Genomic DNA, 24,551 nt, shown 5'->3' with positions numbered 1-24,551 from the left:
CTTAGTCCAAATGTGAGCAAAGCCAAGATGAGATCTGTAGATCAGATCAAGGTACTCATCTATGTACATATTGTATATGTAGTTGAGAAAAGATGGATACAGAATAGCAAATCTTAAAATACTGAGATTGAGGGGAGCTACTATTACTAATTTTATCTGAATAGAAGTAGGAAGCACTTGTGTTGTTATAAGCAGTTACTGAAATTTCCAGATTCTGACTGTGAAATTAGTAAATTGACCTAAAGATGTAAATGTTGGACCATGTAATAGGAATATACTAATGTAGGGGAGCATCAGGAAGGATATATATGTTAAGTTTTTTTTTTTAAATGAAAGCCGCTTTCTTATGAAGACAGGACTTGGGCACTAAAATCAGCTCCTTATAGAAGCAAATGAAAAGCTACAGGTAACGTAGAAGAACTTGAGAACACAAAAGATCTTTTATAATAAGATTGCAGGGTTGACAGACAACACTGTATTTGAATCCATGTGGTTATAGACTATATTCCATTTTGCTTAAATTTGTACAGAATGTAGCTATTTACTTTGGGCTTTGAGTCCTCTCTTGAACTTTTTCAGTTCTAATGTGCACTCTAAAATGAAATTTAATATTACTTTATAAAAGGGAAGTAATTATGGCTTTAGACTAGAAATGAAGGGAGCAGTAACTTGAACAGTGTGTGTGTCTGGCTGGTCTCATGGTCTGTTAGTAAAGCTGTGGACTCCTCTGTAGGTATAAAACACAAAACTTCATCTGTTATGGCCAGGCTTGATAGGACCTGGAATATAAAACATATATTAAAAAAAGAATGACTTAGCTCATGACTTACAGAACTTAAAAGTTATGGGCTAAAGCAAGTAATTCTAAATGAGGTATGCAGAGGTCTGGACACTTGAACTATTGATGGCATTTTTAATTTTTATTTACATTTTTTTCCTCTCAAATTGGCAAGTTTGGACTTTAGGATTGGCAAAGCAGCTATCTATTCAGGAAAGAAAACAGAATTCCCTCTGGTTTTCTCTCTCCTGTACCTATCCCACTAATTTTTTTATGTCATCACCTTTTAAAATCTGAAAAATATCATCCAGATAAATCTATTCTAATGGATTGTCTGGCACAAAGATTTATTTCCCCAGTGTTTACAATTTTTAAAACACTGTCTTCATAACTTGAACTCTTCTATTTTTTTTTTTTTTTTTTTTTACTCTTGCCTTTTTCCAGACCCAACAGTAATAACAAAGATGCCTGGCCATCATTACAGAGTTCAAGTAAATCGGCCAACGGTTTAACAATGGAACACAGGAAAACGCCTCCTATATTAGAAAATGGCACAGACCCAGAACACATGACTCCAGATGGTGCAGACTCAGATTTCGGGTAATTGTGCTGCCTTTTGTACTTCAGATAGTTTGCTTTCTCTCTCACTGATTTGTGTGGAGGGAATGATCTTCAGTCTGTCTGGCTGGAGAGCTGGATACAAATCCTGATCAGTTCACAAAAAGCTGGGCTTAGTGTAGCCCGTGTTAAAAAGACAGACTGGCACACTGTGCAGGAGAACCCTAACATGAAGTTAGTAAGCGACACTACAGGTAATGGCTGAGGGAAACAGAATAACCAGGGGATCAACAGCTTGTACAGCTGCACAGTCCCAGTCAGAGCTGAGCTTTCTTTCTATACAGAAGCTTCCACAAAAGTAGCATGCTGTTGGCTGTACATCAGGAGGCTTGTTACTTGGAAAAGCTTCAGTAAAGGGAAGTTAAATGTTAGGGCTAAAATATCTGTCATTTCCTTCCAGTGATGTGTTCCAGAAACACAACACAGAGGAAAGGGTTCCCCAATTACCACTCAGAGGGACAACAGGGCAGCAGGTTGAACTGAGGCTTCTTTGTGTAGAGGAAGTAATTAATCTGCTTATTGCCAGACAACACTTTTTTCTTTTTTGATGCCCTTCTTGAGTAGAACTGGTGTCCTCTTCCACCTTATGCACCACTAGAAGTTACAGTCTTAGTCTATAGTCATGCTGGTTTGTTTTTTATGGACCCCTTTAGGTAATAAACATTATGCTCATCAGAGGTTGGATGGGAAAAAAGCAAGGTAAACCCTAATATTTCAAGCAGTGGTGCTGCTGATTAGGTAGCCGGTCTTCATTTTAAATCAATATTGAACCAATGCACTAAAATGGAGAGTGTTGTTGGAAGTGGTACTTTCTTGTTAGGCTAAATAGCAGTCACACTGAGGAGCGATCAGAGAGCCTGTGAATTGCATCTCAGTAGTGATGTGCAATTCTTTTTTTTTCCTGAAAAGAATGTGTTTAATGTAAATAAAAATATTGTAGTCAATAGATAATGAGCCTTATTCATTCCTGAGGGCTGGAAGTCTATCTTGCAAATAAAGGCTCCTTAGGCAGGTTCAAGTATAATAGACATTTTCATCATTTAGATTGTCAATAAAAGTTGTCTTACTCATAGCTTTTTAAACTGCAGTATGGTGAATGTTAGCTCTGTAGGAAAAGAATTTGACTGGAATGTCAGCTCTTCAGTCAGAATTAATTGTGTAATGAAGAGTCTACAGCAGACTTCTGTGCTATAGGAATTGAGAAATTACTAACCAAAAGCAGTGTGTTTCAAATGGAAGAGCTTTATTCATGCTTTTGGATCACTAAGTAGAGAATATTTGTAAGTCTTCACTGGAGTAACTCAGTGATTTTTCTTTTATAGTCATAAGTATCTCAGCTTAATTTATCTGTTTGAGATACTGACTCAATCAGTGCACTTTTTTCACAACAAAAGGTATTGATGATTACTCTTACACAGTTTCTTTTAGAATGGAGAATTCTTCTGGGTTTCGATTACTCATTTTGGAGTGAGGGGGGAAATTGCAAGTGGAAGAAATTAATAGTTGACCTTACTATATGGCTGTATGCAGTAATTAAAGTTTGCAGCAACAAGGGCTGTTTGAATACAAGGTGTATCTAGAATCTGAAGTCTGCACCCAGTTAAAAGAAATTTTTACATATATTTTTCAACATCTTGACTGTAATTTAACTTGTATCACGTTGTGGCCTCTTAGTGGAACTGAAATTCATGTTCTTATTTCTGATGCTTGTTTGTAGAATCTGTGTATTGGCCTGTGCAGCCTGATGCTTGTGCATCTTTTCTCATGGGTAAATGAAAATGAGAGTACGTTGAAGTTGCAAAACAAAGATTTTAGTATGAACTTCAATAATACCATTTCATCAGTGCGGTTAGCATTATTGAGGCAACTCACTGATGCCCATAAGAATCTTGAATCCTGAGATGTGCCATTTCAGCCAAGTCACCATAGTTTGCAGTGAATGGCTTTCTGAAGTGGTTTTCTGCTGTATCTTGTAATATGCTCGTTTTTGGCAGTTTCTTATGCTATGTTTTTTCCATCTCAAACCTCAGTCTTAAAGGCTTGTAGGAAGTTTAATTTGCCACCAAGACTAAATTGTTAATTTCATGTTTTATCTCTCCCAGATTTATTTAGGATTTGTATGGAAACTGAAAATTATCTTGTTTGGAAAACAGATCTTTTCCAGTTTCTTTACAGTAGTATCATAGATGGAACTGACTATTACAAAATACCGTCATTGTATAGAGTTCTAGGGCTGCTATGAACATGTTCAAAACTTTTCTTCGTTCCTTAAGGCAGTCAGCAAGCAGAATGGAGAGTGGTGAAAAGAAGTATTGCAGTATATGACAAATGATTGGAATGCTTATGATTAAAAAAGCAGTCTCATAAAAAATAAGTGGACTTTTTTCCTTCTTAATTCCTACTTTTAAATTTTTGTCATAATTTTAAGTATTTTCTTCCACTACAAAAACAAATATTGATTTTTCACATTAAATACTTGAGTCTCTTACTGTCTTTCCCTCCCACTTTTGCAGCCCTATCGATAAACCTTCAGACTCCCTCAGTATAGGAAATGGTGACAGCTCTCAGCAGGTAAGACAAAAAGATAAGTGCTCTGAAAGTAACAAGTGGGTTTGAGGATTTAGTGCAACTTGCAGTTGGAGAAGCAAGTATTTCCTGAAGTGTATCATAATTGGGCATTGGAATGGGCTGTCCCAGGAGGTGGTGGAGTCTCCGTCTCCAGAGGTGTTTAAGAAAAGATGGATGTGGCACTTAGTGCCATGGTCTAGTTGACAAGGTGGTGTTTAGTCATAGGTTGGACTCAATGATTCCAACGATCTTTTTCCACTAAGTTTAAACAATTGAAAAATGCTATTGCTAAGTTGATTTTTTTGTTTGACCTTGTGCTGAGCTATATATTAACAAAACGAATTGTGGCCAGGAGCTTTGAGGAAACTTTTCATCTGAGTTAGTGAAGAATATTTAATATATAAACTCATGTCCTAATTTTTCTCTTTCTCTCTTGCTTGTAGATAACAAACAGTGACACACCTTCACCGCCACCTGGTTTAACAAAACCCAATCCAGTTATACCCATCAGTTCATCTAATCACAGTGCACGGTCTCCTTTTGAAGGGGCTGTAACAGAATCACAGTCACTTTTCTCTGACAACTTCCGGCACCCTAACCCCATCCCTAGTGGGCTTCCTCCATTCCCCAGCTCTCCACAGACTTCGAGTGACTGGCCCACAGCTCCAGAACCACAGAGCCTCTTCACATCAGGTACATCCACAGGTTACATGGCTGGGTGTTGCTTGCTTTTGCAGCTGCTTAAAACTTGTGCAGAGTTGTACAGAGCTTAAAACTCTGTAGAACCTAAAACTCTAGGACTTGTTCCATACTGTGTTTTCCCACTTTACCAATGGTTAAAATTTTTCACTTAACTGCAGATGAATTGCACTGACCTAAGGGTTTCTTCTTAAATAAACTTTGCAGGGCTTTCAAGCTGCATGATTAAATTATCAGAGTGCTTATTTTAGTTTTTCCTAGCAACGTGCATAGGATGTGACATGTATGGCTTAATATTTAGTGTTACAGGTTTTTATTGAGAGGGGGGAAAATACATGGTATCAATATATTTTGATGTGATAATTTGTAATTCTAATAGCAGAAGCTGTTGTGTAAAATTCAGAATTTTCTTAGTATCCTGCATAGTTATCTGAAGGTCTCATCTTTCTCTTTGAGGTGAGATTCTATAAATTCAGACAAGTTTTGTTAAATTTCATCAGCTGAAAGATACCTTTATTTTCCAGGTGGTGTCCTATGAAATACCTTGTCATATGCACGAAACATTGTTTTAGTTGTAATTGTAGTCTTGGAAATGGTTAACAGTATTTAAGAGCTCACAGATAACTGAGGGAATTGTTAGAAAACTAAATGAAACAATATCAGTAAAAAAATGAATGTAAATAATATTATATAGTTTACTTAGTGATTAGTCATCTTTTGATGTTTATCTTGCTTCTGGATATCATAATTCTGTTTGTAAACAATATCTATTACCAAGGACATTCCTTTCTGCTAAGGCACTTGGCGCACCAATTTTGTGAGGATTAAGTAGCAGTGAGAGATAATTTCCAGGTAGTAGGGATCATAGTTAATATAAAGTGTCTGGCTGTGGTTTAAATAACCACAGGACAAGTGGTTTAAACAACCAAAGGACAAGTTCTTGTTGGTCTAGCAACTCTTTGTCATCATGGATTTTAGAGTGAAAATAGAAGTGTCGATTTCTTCTCGGAGAGGATACTGAACCTTCTTACAGCGGCAGACCAGGTCCCTACCAGCAGAGGGAGTTAATGGTGCGAGTGATGCTACCCTGTACTGAGCAGGTTGCTTGAGCACAATTTTGAGGAAAAATAATGTGAAGATAGACTAGAATTCACTGAATTTGAATAGCTAACTTAACACAATCATGAAAAGAAGTAGTAATTGAAAATTAAGACAAATTCTGTTAACTTTTTTTGCAATACTGCCTCAAAATATTTAACAATATCTTGTAATTCAGTTCCCTTTTTTGTTTTATCATTGCCTGTGTTTTTTGTGGGTTTTGTTTGTTGATTTCAGTTTTGTACTGCTCTGAGGTTCCTCCTTTTGAGAGGGCACATCCTGCTTATCTTTTTGCACAGCATTAATAGTGAAAGCAAAATAGTGAACTGAGTAACAACCTTATTTATGCTTTGCTTGTTCGCACTTCCATGAAGTAGTATGGGGTATAGAAGGTTCTAAGCAAAGTGGTCATTGGTCTCTTTCTACTTGGAACTATTCCTGAAAATACTTTCTGGATAAGGTTTTTCCATAGTTCAAGAACAGTGCAGCTGTGCAGTAAAAATGTTATTTACTACTTCTAGCACTTCACCTTTAGTAGAAGTCTGTGATAGTTTGATCTGAAAATGGCATTCTAAGCTGATGAATAAGGTGTCTTTGGGGAACATATAAAGTAGTATTCTATGGAAAATAAAAGACCGCAGTCAGATACACAGGCTGAAGTTTTTATATGGGAAAATGATTTATAATTCTTGTTGTAAATCCTGTTTCTTTCTTCTCCAACAGAAACTATACCAGTGTCCTCCTCCACAGACTGGCAAGCAGCTTTTGGGTTTGGTTCCTCCAAACAGCAAGAGGACGACTTAGGGTTCGATCCCTTTGACATCACCCGCAAAGCCTTAGCAGACCTGATTGAGAAGGAACTGTCAGTCCAAGACCAACCTTCCCTTTCGCCCACATCTCTTCAGAACCCTACCCCACACACTACAACTGCCAAAGGGCCAGGTTCTGGATTCCTGCATCCTGCTGCACCCACAAATGCCAACTCTCTCAGTAGCACCTTTCCAGTCATGCCACAGAGGTTTCCACAGTTTCAACAGCATCGAGCAGTTTACAACTCCTTCAGTTTTCCAGGCCAAGCAGCTCGCTATCCTTGGATGGCCTTCCCACGCAATAGCATCATGCACTTGAACCACACAGCAAATCCCACCTCAAATAGTAATTTCTTGGACTTGAATCTCCCACCACAACACAGCACAGGTCTGGGAGGGATCCCTATATCAGGTAGGTGAATAGGGACAGTGGTGAATATTATTTATTCATGCTCTCAGCTTCTCTGAATGAGAACAGGAAAAGGAAATAGCCAGCAACGAACAGTAGACTGTTATCTCTTGACTGTTGTACTAGGTTATGAACAGAGGGAGGAATATTGTTTTAAATAGATCCTTTGTATTTCAAAAAAAGTGACTGGATATTTAGCCTTGTAAATGTTGAGCTTTATAAGGAAGGTGGAGTATTATGTGCCCGCTTAATTTTGTGCCAAAGCAGATTGGTATTTTGGCTCTTCAGTCTTGCCAGACTGGCTTTACTTAAGAGCAGGCCCTGGAAGTGCATTGTGACTTTCACGTTGGTATGCAGGTGTTGACCAGAGTTCTTAAAGTCATGCAAAACATTGTAATGATGGTAATTTGTGCCAGATGTCTTGGCTGGGTCATTCCCTCTTGTGCATAACCAAATGGCTGCACAGTAAAACATTCAGTGCTGTTCATTTCTGTACTACAGATGGCCTTAATATTATGCTAATCTTCACTAAATGGATGCTTGCAATGTGTGTAAGAGGATTCATCCTCATTCTGAAGGTTGTGATGTTGGAGAAAAATAAATGTGCAGTCAGGCCAGTTTAGGCTGCCCTGAGTGGATTAATAGGCTCTTGCATCAACCATTGCAACTAAGCAGCTAATTGTAACAATAATTGTCTTGATAAAAATTTGCTTCTGGGGCTTGAAGTTTTTCCATACTTCCAATTTAGCTTGTCCCAAACAAATTCCCTTCTTTTAACAGGGGAAAGATTGTATTACATGAATAATGAACTGCAGGTAGAAAGTCTGTTAGCTCTTTGTAGCCTTGAGGTGGAGAAAACTGCTCCTTGAGATGTTGCCAGCATTATTTTCTTTTCGTGGGTTTTAGAAGTACTAGCTTTACTATAAGAAGGTGACCTAGGAAAATGTTAGTGGCTTTTTTTACAATAACTAATTTTGGCTGTTATTTGGCTTTACTTTGTCCTCTTTGAAGGTTTGTTGTAGCTACTGTACTGTTGAAGGGTCTTTGGGCTGATTCAAGTATAAACATGGTCCATACTGCAAGTGCAGGTAGTTCAAAACTCTTCACACTTGCAATAGCAAAGTTTTAAGCCTGAAATGACTGATATTGGTTGCACCAAAAAAAAAAAAAAAAAAAAAGGTTTCTGGCATGGAGTAACCAAGAACAGCATCCACAGCTGCACTGTTGCTCCGTTTCCCCTAAACTACATGCAACTTTCAGATAAACAACAGGACATGACTTTTCAACTCTACCACTCAGTTGTAAAAACTACTACTTTGAGAGGTCAGTAACAAGACTATCTTATGATCTGGGGGACCAGAAAAATCCTTTAGTGTTGAAAAAGATCTGTTCAGGTTGATTCCAGGTTTGCAAAAGTATTGCATTCTTTTAATTTTAGTTAGCAGTTTGAAAGTGCAACTTTTTGTGATTGTAGGAGACTTGTAGATCTTTTTTTCAACTTCTGAAGAGCAGGTTGTGTGGTATTGGTTGATGCACAACCCAGGCCATGTGCTTCCCCCATATGTTTTCAGGTAACAGAATTGATATTTAAGTGTGTCCTTTTTTTGTATGCAACTACTACAACCAATTAATCTAAAGATATTTTTGGCAAATATCGTGCTAAAACCAAAATAAACATCTGCTGTAGTAACCATGGAAGGTTCCTTTGTGTTGGTTTTAATCTCTTGTTATAGAAAATATTGTTAATGTACTGGCTGACAATTAGATAGCAGTTGCTGCAGTGCAAACACTCAGCTGATATACGTCAGCTTTGATATATCTTGAAAAAGGAATATTTTGCACAAGGATGGATTACTCCCTTTTCCTGCTGCCAGAAATCAGCTGAAGTCTCAGTTCTGGTTTAGTTTGCTGGGTTATGGGTTTGTATTATATTTATTGTAGTGCTCTAACTGCTTCAGAAGTACAAATAATTTGAAAGTCAGGAGATGACCTCATGGCTCTTTTTTTTGTGTGCTGACTTAATAGTTTCCAGTTTATTTTTTTTAATCTGCTTCTAGACTACAGGCCTCTCAATGAATCCCTTTTATATTCTGTTTGAAAAAATAATTCCTGTCCTTTGTTTTTAATCTATCAGTAGCAAGTATTTAATTACAGAATTTTCCTAGTTTCCTCATGTAATTTACAGATCCATCTATCTGGTGGCGTTGGGGAAAGAAAGTGGTGTCCAAGTACAGAGAACTCATGCGTATAAGACTTTATCATACTCTAGCTGACCTACTAGAAAGGCAGTACATATCATAACAGCTGTTTGGCAGTATGGAACAGTTAGTTGTAGCAGACCTTAAGTTCCTTTCTCTTGGCTTTTTTGTTAGTCCATATTAGGGTGTTTTAGTCAATGTTACCAACTTGGATGGTTTAGATATAACAAGAAAAGAAACCAAGTGCATGTGAAACTTCACATTCTGTCTTGTAGCAGAGACCCTCTACTGCTGTAAAAGCCACATGTTTCTTAAGGTGTTTGATCACAGTTTCTTACAGGATTATAAATTTCTAAAGTAGCTAATACTGGACCAGTTACTGGTTAAAAGAAAGGAGGTGGGAACAGGCACGCCTGCCTGTATCTGTCTGCTCTACTTAATCAACCCTTTTGAAGCTTTTTATTTATGTCAAAAGAAGCAGATCTAATAACTTCTATAAATTCATATGTTAGTATAGTATTTTCTAGGCTTTCTAAATTTGAATTGGCTTCACTAGGTGTGTTTGTGGTATGGATGCTTGTATTAAGAAAACGGTATCTTTTAAACTGCTGCTGTTTCTACTTTAGACATTATTACATGAATTTGAAACGCTCATGTGTGACATGTTAAATGTAATTTGCTGAAACTGCCTTTTGTTTATTTGAGAATCAGAGTTGTGCTGTATTCATAAACTTACAGCTTCAGGCAGGTCTGCTCTCTGATGTGTACCAAATTTAAATGGGGGTACACAGGCATTACCTACATTTCTTTTTTTTTTAATTAAGCTCTCACTTAAAAATAATTTCTATGTGGAATTTGGTTGCTTATTTGTCAGAGGAAGTAGTTAATTATTAACTAATTCTGCTGTTTCCAGTGAAATGACACAATGATACATTATTCACTTCATAGATCTATTATGCTTACACTTGAAATGTGTCATATTCATCAGGCATACATTTGTCCTCAACCCATATTTAAATGAAGTTTTTGATTGATTGATTCCTAGAGTAACTTTTTTTCCTTCCCCCACTGTATCATTTTTCAAACTGTAGCAGATGTTTCATGTTGTCATTTTCAGGGACAATTTAAGCTTATTGCTGCTCTCTGGAGTGGGATTGGTTAGATGGTTTACTGTGAAATTATAAATGTGTAACTTCAGGTGCTTCAGGAGACAGGTCCAGTGACATGGACCTGTCATTACACTTCATGGACAGTGTAATTGTTGCTACAAAGCATTCTTACCCTAGATTGTATGCAAGCTATCCTGAGAATATTGGCCAGCAGCTATGCTTTGTTCTGCAGATAATGCCAAAGGAAAGATTGATTTACTGACAGCAGTGTGGGTGGGTTTGTGCCTTTATTTTTATTTTACTATAGGATAACAGGAAACTCTTTGTAATTTGATAGCTATTACTCTATGATCTTTGCTGCCCTACTGCCTGGTGCTGTTCAAAAATAATAATAAATAAATAGTATGGGATCATAGAATAAGGTAGGATTCAGATTAACAGTGTATTTTGAGGCTGATGCTTACAAAATGAGATGTATGCATATTAATTTGAAAATATAAATATATGGTTTTACTTCTTGAACTTACTGAGTGGTTGGTAGTCATTGATTTTGTTACGTAGAAGTACAGTAACAAACTCACAGAGTTAGAAGTATTAGGAAAAAGTTGAAAATGGTTAGTCCACTTTCCCCATCAGTTCTACACAAGATGAAGTACTTGACATTTTGAAACACTGGCTATTACTTCATTTATTAATTTCATAATTACCCTGAATGTAAAACTTCATTGTAAGCTCTCTGTAGACCATAATAATGAGGTAGTTCGAACTCTTCCAAGACTACTCCCTACACAATATATATATATAAATATATATATATATATATACTCTTCCCAAAAAAATCATTAAAACCCCTGAGTTGGAAGGGACCCACAAGGATCATCAAGTCCAATTTCTGACTCTGCACAGGGCAGCCTAAAAATTAAATCATATGTCTCAAAGTTTTCTCCAAATGCTTGTTGAACAGAGGCAATTTTTGTATATCACACATATATTAAAAATCTAAAAAGAGGAAAGAGTCAAGTGGACACAGATACGAAGCATAAAGAATTTAACCTTATTTAGGATGGGGAAAAATATTTTATTCATTGTCTTTGAAGATAACCATTGTAAAGTTCATCAAGATATTATAACCATGCAGGTGACTGATACAGAAGGTACTATAGGTTTCTGTGGGCTGTTCCTGATCTTTCAAAACATGGGGGTTGAATGTAATAAGTGTGTCATATAATGAAGAATCAAAATTTCATTCTCTCAAGACCTTTTAGTTTTGATGTTGTGGCTTATACCTGTTGAATATGTGCATCCTTATTGATTGATGTATATGTTTATTCGAAGGTGAGACAATAAATGGGTAGGCAGCTCTAATAATTTTGGGTGTCCCCCAGCAGTGTCTGTGGTAGTGGTGTTGCATTCCTTATCCAGACACAGATTAGCATGCGTATCTTCGTGTCATGGCTGCATTTAGGTTTTTGTGAAGCAGTAGCTGGTAGCGGAGAGGACAAAGCAACAACAGTTTTATTAAGAAAGTCCAACATCTTCCCACTTATTTTAAGTACTGAGCTCTTCCATTTCTGATCAATTTATGGTGTTGGATCTTCTGCTGCTTTAAATTTTCTGGCCTCTATGCTCCCCAGCCATTGCACTTGCCTTGAACATCAAGTCCTTTCTTGCCTAATGCTACCTTTTGGACAAAATTTTAGTAAAAGAAGGGAAGATCCCTATGTGTTGACTGTGGTCATATTATTTAAAGAATATTTACAGCACAAGAAGATGATCTATCAGGATAAGGGTTAACATGTTTTCCCTTTAATACTAAGATTACTTGTCTGACTTGCTATTTTCCCATTACATAATTGCATTTCCATTTGAGACACATGTTTTTTATTTGGTCTTTTTGTCTCCTCTCCCTGGGTTGTTTCTATTTCCTGAAAACAAACAAACAAACACATATTCCAAGCCTTGTTTTATCCAGTCTTGGAAGGAAACAGAATTTATGGCATAGAAGCTGACATTTTCCTGTGGTCTTAGGATAATGATATGGGGTTTTGAGTGTGTTCTGCTACTTTGCCTTTTCAAAAGAGGGTTTAGGCCATGTGGTATGGCTGTCGAGGTCAGCATGCTGTAAAAATTCTCCAAGTGCTGTGTAAAAAAGGCATTTGATCCTATACCCTAGCAACAAGAATGTGACTTAAACAGTGGTGCCTCACATCCCTTTATTTGGATGCCATGGTCAAACACTTTCCTATACTTTTCCTCTTGACCTGACAGTATATGAAAGTTTTAATGCCTGTTTTAAGTATTTGTTTCCTTACTCTTAACAGTAAGAGAGGTATTAGTCAATAAATTTTCTGTCCTAATCTTTTAAAGAAGACTGCTTGCTCACTTGGCTGTCTTCCTTGATCTTTGGCTTTCCAACACCAGCTGGGCAGAAAGCATTGCAGCTGAATGTCATCTTTTCTGTACCCCCTGGTTAGATCTATGTCTGCCTGAAGTCTTTATCTGATTAGGGGTAAATATTGAAAATAGGAAATCTGATGAACATCTTGGCTGATACAACTAATAGTTGTAGGTGCCACATATGGAATTTCCAAAGGCTTGTATCTTTTCCAGAGTGCAGAGCAGCTGCTCTCAGAAGTAGATGTGTTGCCCTGATAACAGGGTCACTCCTCATTTGAAACTGCTTTGAAATGGTAAAATGAAAAGTACCTTCTGTAAACAACCCTCAGCTGTTTGCATTATTGCTTCTACTGATTCTTTATATCCTGGTTTCATCAACAAAGATGACTGTTAGTACAGCCTTTGCTATTGAACATTTTGTTCTTCTCAGCAGTTCTTTTGCTCACAGCACCCATTTTTTCCCATGGAGGTTCTTAGTCCTTCATCCTTCCTCTTCAGGAGATGCTTTGTGTCTGTGTGTATCCCCACCTTGAAATTCTTTCTCCTTTTATTTCCCATCATAACTAATTTTCTTTTTCACTGGTGAAGAAGTGTTCAGCGCAATATGGAATTAATCCATTTTGAAAATAAACTTTTGGCTTGCTCATTCCTGTTTCTGGAGGAGTTTAGTGTTTTTTTTATTATGCATCCAGGTTTAAAATAAATAAAACGGAAGTACAGTTTCAGATTAATTTCCAAAATATTAAATCAGTGTCAGGATTGAAATTTGCTGTGGATATTCCTTTTCTTAGCTCTGGTGTCTTGTCCCTTAACTCCCATGCACTTCCTACATTTACTGCAAAGGCCTGGCTTCCTTCGTTTAATCTTGTCATGATCTCTGAGAGAACTGCACCCACAGCACCTGTCCTTTAAGTCCTGTTACTTCTCCGTCTGTTTCAAAATCTCATCTTGCACATCCACCCTTCCTTCCAGTGCCTTTTCAGTGCTAGTAGTGCAACTGTTTTCTGAATCCTATTTAATTTTTTTTCCTGTGATTATATAGCTGATTCTGTTTCAAATAAGGCTTGATACATAAGTATCTGTCTTCATCTCTAGCTTGGTTTTAAGCTCTTACATATTCTTAAAAATCTTTGATTGTAAGATTTTTTTGGCATGACAGTAAAAGACAGGCATCCTGCTTTTTTTGGGTAACAAGGTGCCTATTTTTAAATGTGTAATTTTATTTTGGAAGAAGAATATGTATATAACAAAGGGAAAAGTGGGGAAAAAAGCCTCCAGCTTGGCTGCAATGTATTAGAGGAGTGACTAATCGCATTAACTCTACTACATTTGAAATAAACATGCAGCTGGCTGAAATAGGTGGCCTGAGTAGATGACCCAGTCTGCATTCTGGACTGTTACTCCTGCCAGCTTTTTTGTTAACTTTCTGGAAACAGGGAGAAACAAGCAGACTGGAGTTTTTTCACATCAAATTTCATGACTGTTTTTGTCTCTAGTAGTGTCACCAAAAGAGCTTCAGCTACACTAGATGTTGGCTTTTGCCTGGGTTTTAGGGATGGAAGACTCGTTAGGACTGGTTCACCAAAACATAGAATGGTCGTTTCCTTTCACAGGTAACGGGTAAGATATTGAGATGGCCCTGCAGTAGTGTGAGAGGCAATTCTGTTGTCTTATGTGTCTCCTTCCTCCAGCAGGCAGATGCTTAGCCTTGGGTTGTTGTGTTCTCTTAGATGCTTTTCTGAAGTCACTTCAAAATATGCGTTAGGTCATTGGCATGAGGTAAAAGGTGCAGCTGCCTTAGTGATGTTAAAAACATGGCATTTTCTTTTTAAAGACTGGAAAGTGAGTGCACTTGGCACTGCCACCTCAGTGTCTAACAAAAGGCTGTGCCTTGGCATGGACCTGAAACTTTGGCTCTTTCCAAGTCCATTTAACAAAATACCAGTAATGACTGGTGATTTTCAGCAAAAAGTACAAATAATTCAAAGGCATTCTGCATAAACTTTTTTTATGTGCTCCAGCTTGAAAAACAACAGAGAGCAAATAAAATCTTTTTTAAATTTGTATTGGGAGAGAAGCATAAATGAATCCTGAAGGAATAGCAACAACTGAAAGAGCAGCTTTACAAATAGTGTTTCTCCTCCCAGTACTGCCAAATCACATTTGAGGGCAAAAATAAAATTCCCATCCTTTGCTATCCCTTAGTTTCTTCTACACAGCCCCATTTGAACTTCATCTTGTCCTCAGAGGACTTATTTTAAAAAATCTATTTAAAAAATAGATCACTTCTATTAGAAGACAGCATCTAATAATCAGAATGAATTTCATGTCATGAAAGGTGAAAACTTGGCTTTCTTGCAGTTTATCTAATTTTCCTACAGAATTATTGAAATAATCAGCAAATATATATCAGCTTTAATTGTTTGCAGATGTGGGAAGATTAAAAATGAGTTTATCATTTGCCAGAGTATGCATTCATTGTGCTAATGCTGGTCTCGCAGTCTGAAGTCAGAGGGTTGTTGATTGGTTGGATATTCCTGGAATCCAGAATCTCAGTAACATGATAGGCTCTTGATAATTGTTACTATAGCTTCGAAGATCTCAGGTTTTTTTCTTTACAATTTCTAGTTATTGCATTGCCCAAAGGGCAAATTTCAAATATTCTGGTTTTATTTATGCATGTATCTATCTGTGTACCCACAAGTATGCTTGTACACATGGGCTTTTCTTTTGAAGTCAAAGTTTGTTCTATTGACAAACAGGGTAACCTGGTGACATTGAACTCTGATGCATGATGTGAGAGGAAGCAGTTTAGGTTAAAATGAACTTTATTTATCAGATTAATGGAATTGCATGCTTTCTGAACTTTTAAATCAAACTGTTCTGTGTAGGATTCAAGTATCTATTTCATTTGTTTCAATATCTTAAGTCTTTGTGCACTTAGTTTAGATTTGTGGTGATGTTAAAGATTATCAGCACCAAAACCTATTTTCTTATGGAGTCAGTAATAAAAAATGTGGGATGCTCTGGAAACATTTTGTAGAAAGTCAAGCATGTTTTTCAAAGCAACCTGGAATCTCAATTTAAAATTTGCTTATAGGTTAAAATTGGGTTGCTGGCTGCTATAATTATGGTTTGGTCTCTTGAGCTGTGGTAAGTGTAAGTGTTACGCTTACACTTGATGTAACACAGCTTTTCTCAAGCCTAATAATATTCTGATACTGTCCATGCAAGCTAATATGAGTCTTCTTACTGTCCCTGTACTAATGTTGTAGAAGGGATTTTCTCTGAAAATAAATGACATTTTCTGACTCAAAACACTTTCTTAGTCACAGAAAGCTTAAAAGTTGTACTGCCAGATCATCATGAAAAATCATTTAGAAAACCTTACTTTCCCCCTTTAAGTGTATACTTTAGAATTAGTATACTCTACTTGATAGTTTGGCTAAGTGGCAAGTTAAGTTGCAGTTGGATTTATTTGACACTGAAGAATAATGTGCTTCTGTTTACATGGCTGTCTTTAAAATTGAATGGAATTACTATAACCATGGAAATCAATATGGAATAGATGTAAAATGTGCTTTATTTGCAGTATTGTAAAGCTGAAGGTAGACTGGTGTCTCTTGTCTGCCAAAGCCAATTTTGTAGGTGTGTGTATGTACAGAAATTGTATGTACGTGTGCATCTTTTGTTTCCCCAGCTCTTAGAGCTCATGACTGTAGGACTTTCATTTGAAATTCACACTGTGAAATGACACTTACAAATCTGGGTTTTGTGAACTGTCAATTTGTTTCCCATGTGTAGACAATGTTTGTGAGGCTTTTAAAGGTTCACTGCAAACAGCTCTACCTTCTAGTGCTCCTGTCACTTGATGTCTCTCTAATATGAAGAAGTGGCTACTTGTATTCCTAATGGGTAGCACTGCTGTTTAAATGTGGACAGCTTCCATTTTCTCTAATCTGCCAGTAATATTCTTAGGTCTCTGTGAATGGATGAAACTTCATTGTTTGGTTTAAGCATTGTAGGATTTCTAGGAATCATAGATATAGAGAGTCAATGAAGCTGAGAGAGAAATCCTTCAGGTCATAGAAGTTGAAATGGGATTTTATTAATGATTAAAAAATTTCATGAGCAAACAAGCTTATTACTCATACTAAGGTGAAACAGGTATATTTATTATCATAACTGCTTTGTTGATGTTTAAGTATTCAACCTTTGGATGAAAAGCTTTTGAGTTTATATAATGGGATGGTCATAATTTCTTTTTTGGATGTGATAAATTGTCCTTTCTCCCCCTCAAAGGGAAGTACTGGACAACTGCTTTCAAAACAGAAATACAGTGGAAAGCTATTTTGAGGTCAAAATAGAGAAGCCCCAGTCACTTCTTGGAATAGGGAAATAGGCTGTTTCAGGGAAAGCACTTACAATGTGTGCTGTCTGTGAACATGATACACAAGGCAGAGACTGAGACCAGAGATGTCACTGGAAAGGGTATGCTTCTCTGGTGGCCCCATTTGTTCCTAATTGAATTGAAAAACTCTGGGTGAACTCCTGGTAGTCCTTCCTGTTCTTTATTTTTCTCATTTTTCTTTGGCTTCAAAATTTATTGTACAGTGTCTTTGAAGATTTCACAAGGGCCTTTTTACAGGCAAGCTGTTGAAATAGCTATTCTGTTACTGAATACACCTTGATAGTCTCTTTGCTTCTTTTGTTGGCATTCTTTGCAGTCAGGTATATGACATAGGCTAGAAGTTTATTTTTCTCTCATATGATGATTTTCCTCTGATTTTATTTTGCTTATTTGACACTTTTCTGTAGTTGACACACTGTGTGTCTTGGTCACACATATGACATACTAATGGGTTCTTTAAAAATAAATAATTGCAACCAAGATCTGCAGGACTGTATGCTTTTCAGTGGGACTAGAATATTTAGAACTTGGTGTGAAGATATTTAATGTTTTTACTCAATTAGCATGAAAATAGGCTTTTGTAATGGCTTGGAATATAAGTTAGGTAGAGCAAAGCAATGCTCTTGCTTTTCCCATAATGTAGCAGTCTTGTGATCTTTCCTATTGGTCATATTTACTTAAGCATATACTGGGTGAATTTTGCTTTGGATTTTACCATAGGCTTGTATCCGAATTGGGGTAATGATTTGAAATGGTCTAGTCACTGTGGAATATTCATTTTAGTATGCTTGTCTCACACCAAGAAAGCTGGAAGTTGTGCTATCCCATCAATATGAAAGATTGAGTGCATCAGTGTCACCAAAGGGGCACAGCCAAATTTGAAACACCTTTGTGTCTTCATTGCAGCGTCATTGTCAGAATTTTGGAAGTCACAGAACAGCCCGTATCAGTGCAGCAGACACTTGAGCAAACATCTTCAAAAGTACTGGTTATGTGCAACAGAACAGTATTCTGGCTTGGCTGTTAATCCTCTTCATGGCCTCTCCCCCAAATACACACTGCTTTGCCTGATTTGAAGAAAGAGTGTTAAGGCATTGCAGGTAGAGAATAAGGTAAAACTACTTGACTGTCTGGTAGGATGTGATACTGGGACAATGATTTTATTTAGAAATTCATTAAGTGACTAGTTTTACACAAATTAATGTTCAGGCTTCTCAGATGTTTTATTTTTCTTAAGTTAACTTCAAGTGATTTTTTATTTAGATTGGATGGAGAAGTTGTATTTATGATGAAGCTTTTTTTTTCTTTCCTTTTCTCATTCTAAGACAGTGGTTGAGTTTGAAAATTTTTCGTACAAGTGCTTTTATTTCACATTGGCATACCACCTCAGACACAGGAAAATTTCAGTGCTAGAAATGTGGCATCTGTTCACCCCTGTAAACACAAGTTTCCACTGGACCAGACAGGATTATGAAATGTACATTGAGAGAAGACCAGAGTGCAGGCTGTGGGTTTGAGAATGTTTTTCATGTGAATGGTGGTGCTTTCAGTGATGCCTCACCAGGTTACTCTCTATTTTGGGAGACAAAGCTAAGGACATGACAGGAGGAATCTCATATTTATCTTGGTATATAAAACACTTTCTTTGCAGTCATCTGGGTTTTACCTTGTTTTCTTCTGTGTTTTCACACTATCAGTGGGCATGCTCCTTTAAGCCTTTTAAGATTAGCCTGTGGAAGGAGACAGCATTTACTCCTTGAGAGAGGGAAACTGTTGTTTTGGTTCTCACACCCCTAGGTTGTAATGTTCAACTGAGAAGTCTGCTAATCGTCAGAAAATTACTCCTTCCAACCAGTTAACTTTAGAAGTAGGGAAGGATAACATGCAAATGCCCTTTGTAATAGATCTGTATTAACTGAGAGCTAGCTTTTTCTCATTTTTGACTATGGTCCTAGCTTCATCATGAAGCATAGACATATTTAATAGGAAGAACAAACCAGCTGAGGGATGAGTAATGATTTCTGAAGTTCTTTTCCTTCAGCTGGTAGAACTAACTTCCGTCTCTGGGGTGGATTTGCATTTTCACTTAGGCTGTTTAAAACTTGCTGGAATCCAGCGAAGAGGTGCTTGGGGTTTTTTGTGTTGGGGCCAATGTTTGTCCTAGCTTGCCTTGCAGCCTCACAAACAGACCTGTTTGGGAAACAAAATAAACTTTTTGTAATACTCTATTTTGTCACTTTTATACCTAGGAGCACAAGATTTTATCAAACTGACTCTTTTAGCTAGCAAACAACACCGTTTTGGTAGGTACTGAATCATTTTAGGCCTTTCATCTCTTGACTTCTGTGAATCCAAGTAGATTTTGTTCAGACAGTTGAGGTAAAGAACAGTCTCCCTCAGTTTATTATTTCCTTTTGTTTTGTGTTAGAGGGGGTACCCAGCAGTGGTGCACTATACCTGCCTCAGACAGCAGTGTCTCCTCACCAGGAAATGCCAGCCTTTTCCCATTTCATGAGTCTTATATCTAAACACTTGCTAGCTTTCTTGACCCTTATGTGTGCTGTATTATGTCTTTTTTAAATGGAGAATAACATGATAAAAACGTACATATTTTCTTAACCCAACGGGGCCTGATGCCCTATGACATTAATTTTCCTATCCTGTTCCTTGTAACGTCCTGCAGGCTTTATCTTGGTCTTCCTCGATGACATGTTGCAGGTAGATTACTATATGTTCATTTTCTTACACAAGAGCTTTGAGGGCGTGTTGGGGGTTAGTAAAGTCAGTGACTGAGACCCTTGCAGATCCCCAGCTCACAGGTGTTGAGATGAGTGTGTTTGCTCATGCACAGACCCAGCAAGCACTTTTGTGTGCTTTTTGTGTTGCAGTAGAAGTAAATAATTAAACAGAGCTGTGTTTCTTTGCACAAGCTTTTTGAAGCAGCAGTGAGGAAAAAGTGGAAACTAATGGTGTACCATGCAGAATTTGTTGCTGTTATTTCTGTGATTGTGAGCTGGCTACTTTTGTTGTAAAATGTTAATTTAGAACTTGTCTCAAATGGGCTTATGGATGTTCTAGAGGGTTGTGAACAATATCTCTTGGGGACATTTTCTACTAATACTTCCTAAAATTTTGATTTATTATTTTTAATCTCAGGATTGTAGGTTTTGATTAAAAACTTATTACACTGAATTCTTTAGAAGCATTTCTTTTGTGCATTAGTCTTGCAAAGGGAAAATGAGGAGCTGTGAAAGGACAGGATTTCAAGTAGTTTTCTTGTTTGGTTTTGAGGGTTTCTTCCCCCCTCTAGTTACAAAAAAGTAATTGCTCATGACACCACTGTTTTCTGAACATTCAGCTTTACAAAAACTGCCAAGGCAGGTTTTGATAGCAATTGAGACTGCTTTCTTTACTCTCCAACATAAGGTTGCAAGTTAGTGATATACTGTAATTTTCCAGGAAGACTTAAATCTCTTCTGTTGTTGATGAAGTAACTGTATTATGAAAGTATTTCTTTATAACAATTCTGATTGAGATCAAGGTCCTGTCTTCAATCAGGACAGGCAGAGGTGTCTGAAAAAAAGGTTGTGTTGTAGATACTTGTCAAAAAGACAAGCATGTGCCAACATATTGCCTAACACTTCCTTTCCAAATACAACTGACCACAAGCTTATGAAGTATGACTCGATGTATTGGATGATAAGTACTAGAGTGCTTATGTCTGGTTTGTCCTGCTTTGAGATACTTAAAGTGAGAGATGGATCACAGAACCGGATAGTCTGTTCTAGATAGCAAGGTGTAACACTTGTGTTGAGGGATCATTTGCTGTAGTGCTAATAGCCACATTATCCTGTTGTCCTTTACCAATATGTCTTGAAACGTTCAGGCAAGTAGTTGAGACTTGACTGCTTTGGTGTCCAGCTGGTTTGCTTCTTACCAAAATTTTGAGGATATTACTGTGTCGGAAATTATTCTGAAAGGTCTTTAAAGAATTTTCACTACTGTTCTTCAACTGCAAGAGGAAATTTCACTCCCTCCAACTTCATTACCATTTCCTTCGGAAGAACATCTCTAGGGCTGTGAATGAGCAAGCTATAACAAACCAAAAGACATCTGTGATTTTCCTCAGCCTCCCTGATTTCTCACATTCCGTTTCTATTGCAAAGCCCTACCTAGCCTTTCTTCATTTTGATACACGTCACCCTTTTGAGCCTGCTGCCCATCAATAAAGCAGCCAAATTGCAGCAGAGGTATTGTTATCAAGTACCTGGTAGATCTAGGGTAGATCCCTAGATAGAGGGAGAGCCACTGTGTCCTTGATTATTCGAGTCTCTGAATCAAAATGGGGGAAATACATACTGGAGGAGGAGTTATATCTTTCTCCCATTCCCTTACACTTTGTTTAAAACCTGCCAGCCCCTCTGAGTAATTCATCAATCATGGAAACACTGACCCTAGGTTTTGGATAGGGAAGTATTAAATGCTTAGCTTAAAAAGTAAAAGCAAAATCCCATACCCCACCAAAGAAGGACATCTGTTTCTAACTTCAGCTTTTTATTTTTTTATCTTTCATTTTTTTTTTGTTGGTAAATCTCCCAGACAACAGCAGTTCTGTAGAGAGTTTAAATATGAAGGAATGGCAGGACGGGCTAAGGGCACTTCTACCGAACATTAACATCAACTTTGGTGGACTGCCCAATGCTTCTTCCCCCTCCAACGCCAACCACAGTGTACCAACGTCCAACACTGCCACCACCGACAGCCTGAATTGGGACAGCCCTGGCAGCTGGATGGACCCCGCAATCATCACAGGTAACCGTTTCTCACTCCTTCAGCTCCACTGGCAAACCATCAAATGGGTATTTGGCACAAACTGATTTACATCTGAAAAAAAAAAAAAAAAAAAAAAGTCAGTATGCGGTGGTCTCTTCCAGCTTCCATCCACAAAACCTCAAGGGTCCAGGAATTTTTGTGGAACCTCTAGGTATAACAGAGCGTCACTTAGGCCTTTGCAGTGCATGCTCAGGACCTTTGCAGGCAGTCAGGTGGATCAGCGCTTTCCTATAGGGTCAATCTATAGGGTGTCCCTTCTGCTGGATGGCATGTCCGGTATGTGCGTCGTTGGTCCTGAGGCACTGAAGGCAGTCACTGGACTTGGTTATTTTAAAAGGGACATACTCCACTTGTTTATAAAGCTCTCTTTTATAAGGCTGTCTGGTTGTGTTTCCCTGTTAGAGAGGCTGAAGCGTGATTCAAGTAGGCAGAATGAAAGGTGAAGCATGTAGTGTACTGGCAGCTTGGTGTGGTAAGGTCATGTTGACAAGGATGCAGTTCTTGAGCAGAATGTTTGATAGAAAAATGTGTGTTTCATGAAGAAGTGCTCTGAGGGTGAACTTTCTCCTATCTCAATTTAATGTTAAATGTTTTTGTGGGCAGGGTAACTATACATAATAATGTAAAATGCATTTTCTGTACAAACTAATAATGTTTTTTCATTGTTGCTTTTTGCTAGGTTAAATTGACCTCCTTCATGGTCAATTTATTGCTTCTCCTCTGACTTGCCTGTATCCCTGTTTTTTTTCTTCTTTTCTTAGGTATCCCAGCCTCCACAGGAAACAGTTTAGACACTCTTCAAGATGACAATCCTCCACATTGGCTAAAGTCTCTTCAGGCCCTCACAGAGGTGGACGGCCCCAGTGCAGCGCCATCACAGACGCACCACAGTAACCCCTTCGGCACACAGATCCCTCTGCACAGAGCCAGTTGGAATCCCTACTCTCCTCCTTCAAACCCCACCAGCTTCCATTCCCCACCTCCAGGCTTTCAGACAGCCTTCAGACCCCCCAGTAAAACCCCCACAGATCTACTACAGAGCTCAGCGCTGGATCGTCATTAGGAAAGGAAGAAAAAGAAAAAAAGAAAAATAAGACCCAAAACGTTAGAAATGCAGGAAGTGTCCCACCCTGACTCCTCCCCACGCCCACCTACTGTTCCCTGTCATATCTTTCTTTCTGAAGAATCCAGTTCCTGATCAAACTTCCCCCCCCAAATGCAATGCCATCACAGGGTCATGACCATTCTTTTTGTTAAGTTTCCAGAAACGGTGTTTGAAATACGCTGTTTGAAATACTTTCTAACCATTCAAAGAAAAAAAAAAAGAGAGAGAAATCAAAATGCAGTCTCAATGCTTAAGGAGAATATTACTGTCTTACGTCTTTTGCACATGAGTATTTCTGCCTAGTGGAAAAGTGTCAATCTGCAGTAGGGGGAAAAGTGCAATGCAGAATCAAATGCAAGAACATAAAAAAGGTATTTAATTTAAATGAAGTTACTGAACATGTGGGGCAAGCAGTGGCCCGGCATTTATTTTGCATTCAGTGTGGCACTACACAGGGAAATTGCTATGTTGGGGTTGGTTGTTTTTTTTAGGTTGTTTTTTTTTTTTTGAGCAGGGGATTTTATTGCATCAGTCAGAGTTTGACATGAAGTGTGTTGAAAGACAAAACACTTATAGGTATGAGTAACTGGCATGTTGCTAGAGTGGTTTAAAGAGGGGAGAATAAGATTTTTCTTTAATTTTGGCTTTAGATTTCAAGTAAACTTTAATGTTTTAAAAGTATTCACAGATTTAATACCTAGCGTATACGTAATATAATTATAAGCAGCTGAAACACGAGTGATATTTACTTCAGTCTTTCTGTCTCCTCTGTCAGTCTCTCTTTTTTTTTTTTTTTTTTTTTAAAAAAAAGATTCACCTGATTAGGGCACTCTGGGATAGCACTGCATTGGGGCCACATGATCACCATCAGGAGCAACCTCTGACCTCCTCTGCCTGCAGCTTTTACTTAACCCTGTAGTTTCTGGACGTTTGTGCAGTATTGAAAAGACAGGAAAAAAGAAACAGATAAATAAACATGGTTATAACCTGACGCTAAAACTAAAACCAAGGAAATGTACCTCTTTCTTCAGAATTAAAACTAAAATCTTAAATAAAACAAAAAACTTGATGATGACTTCATGTTTGCTTTTTTGTTTTTTTAACCTTGGATTTTTCATTACTGCATCTGATAAAAAGCATATGCCATTGCATGTTTAGAGTTTTCTTCTTATTCATCTAAACCAGAACTACTTTATCATTGGAAGTACTGCTTTGTATGGTAACTTCTATATTGAAGGGTGGAAAAAGCATAACACTTTAAATCTTTTAAAGGGATTCTGTTGTCTTTACACATGGCAATAGCTCAAGGCAGTCAGTCTCTGTTATTGGTGGTATCCTTTTAAATCTGAAGCATGAAAATCTTGTTTATATTTTCTGAATTAAATGCCATGGCACTTGGGGTAGATAGCATGCAATAATGTGCCTGAAGATATGGCAGAGAATTTGCTACGACTCCCTGTGTTCGTCAGCAGCCTTGCATAAAGGTGTAAAACACTGTCACTGCACAGCAAGGGATGAA

At 37.7% G+C, this 24,551-nt stretch overlaps 1 protein-coding gene across 8 annotated transcripts in view; it reads left to right on the top strand.

Annotated features, from left to right (window-relative positions):
* The window catches only part of CNOT4 (CCR4-NOT transcription complex subunit 4), a 76,744-nt gene extending 52,637 nt beyond the window's left edge, over positions 1-24,107 (top strand). For 3 of the 8 annotated variants that reach the window (XM_068191584.1, XM_068191586.1, XM_068191585.1), the window contains exons 8-13: positions 1,223-1,378; positions 3,910-3,967; positions 4,408-4,657; positions 6,485-6,982; positions 21,694-21,906; positions 22,689-24,107. In XM_068191584.1, coding sequence (XP_068047685.1) covers positions 1,223-1,378; positions 3,910-3,967; positions 4,408-4,657; positions 6,485-6,982; positions 21,694-21,906; positions 22,689-22,990 — 1,477 coding nt within the window. In that variant the 3' untranslated portion in view covers positions 22,991-24,107. The remainder of the gene's footprint in view (positions 1-1,222; positions 1,379-3,909; positions 3,968-4,407; positions 4,658-6,484; positions 6,983-21,693; positions 21,907-22,688) is intronic. The other 5 variants (XM_068191587.1, XM_068191588.1, XM_068191590.1 and 2 more) reach the window with 3 other exon arrangements.
* The last annotated feature ends 444 nt before the right edge of the window (positions 24,108-24,551 follow it).

The sequence above is a fragment of the Anomalospiza imberbis genome, chromosome 5, assembly GCF_031753505.1.
Source record: "Anomalospiza imberbis isolate Cuckoo-Finch-1a 21T00152 chromosome 5, ASM3175350v1, whole genome shotgun sequence".
Lineage (NCBI taxonomy): Eukaryota > Metazoa > Chordata > Aves > Passeriformes > Viduidae > Anomalospiza > Anomalospiza imberbis.
Note: the sequence above shows the minus strand (reverse complement) of the source record. Positions and strands in the feature narration are given on the sequence as shown.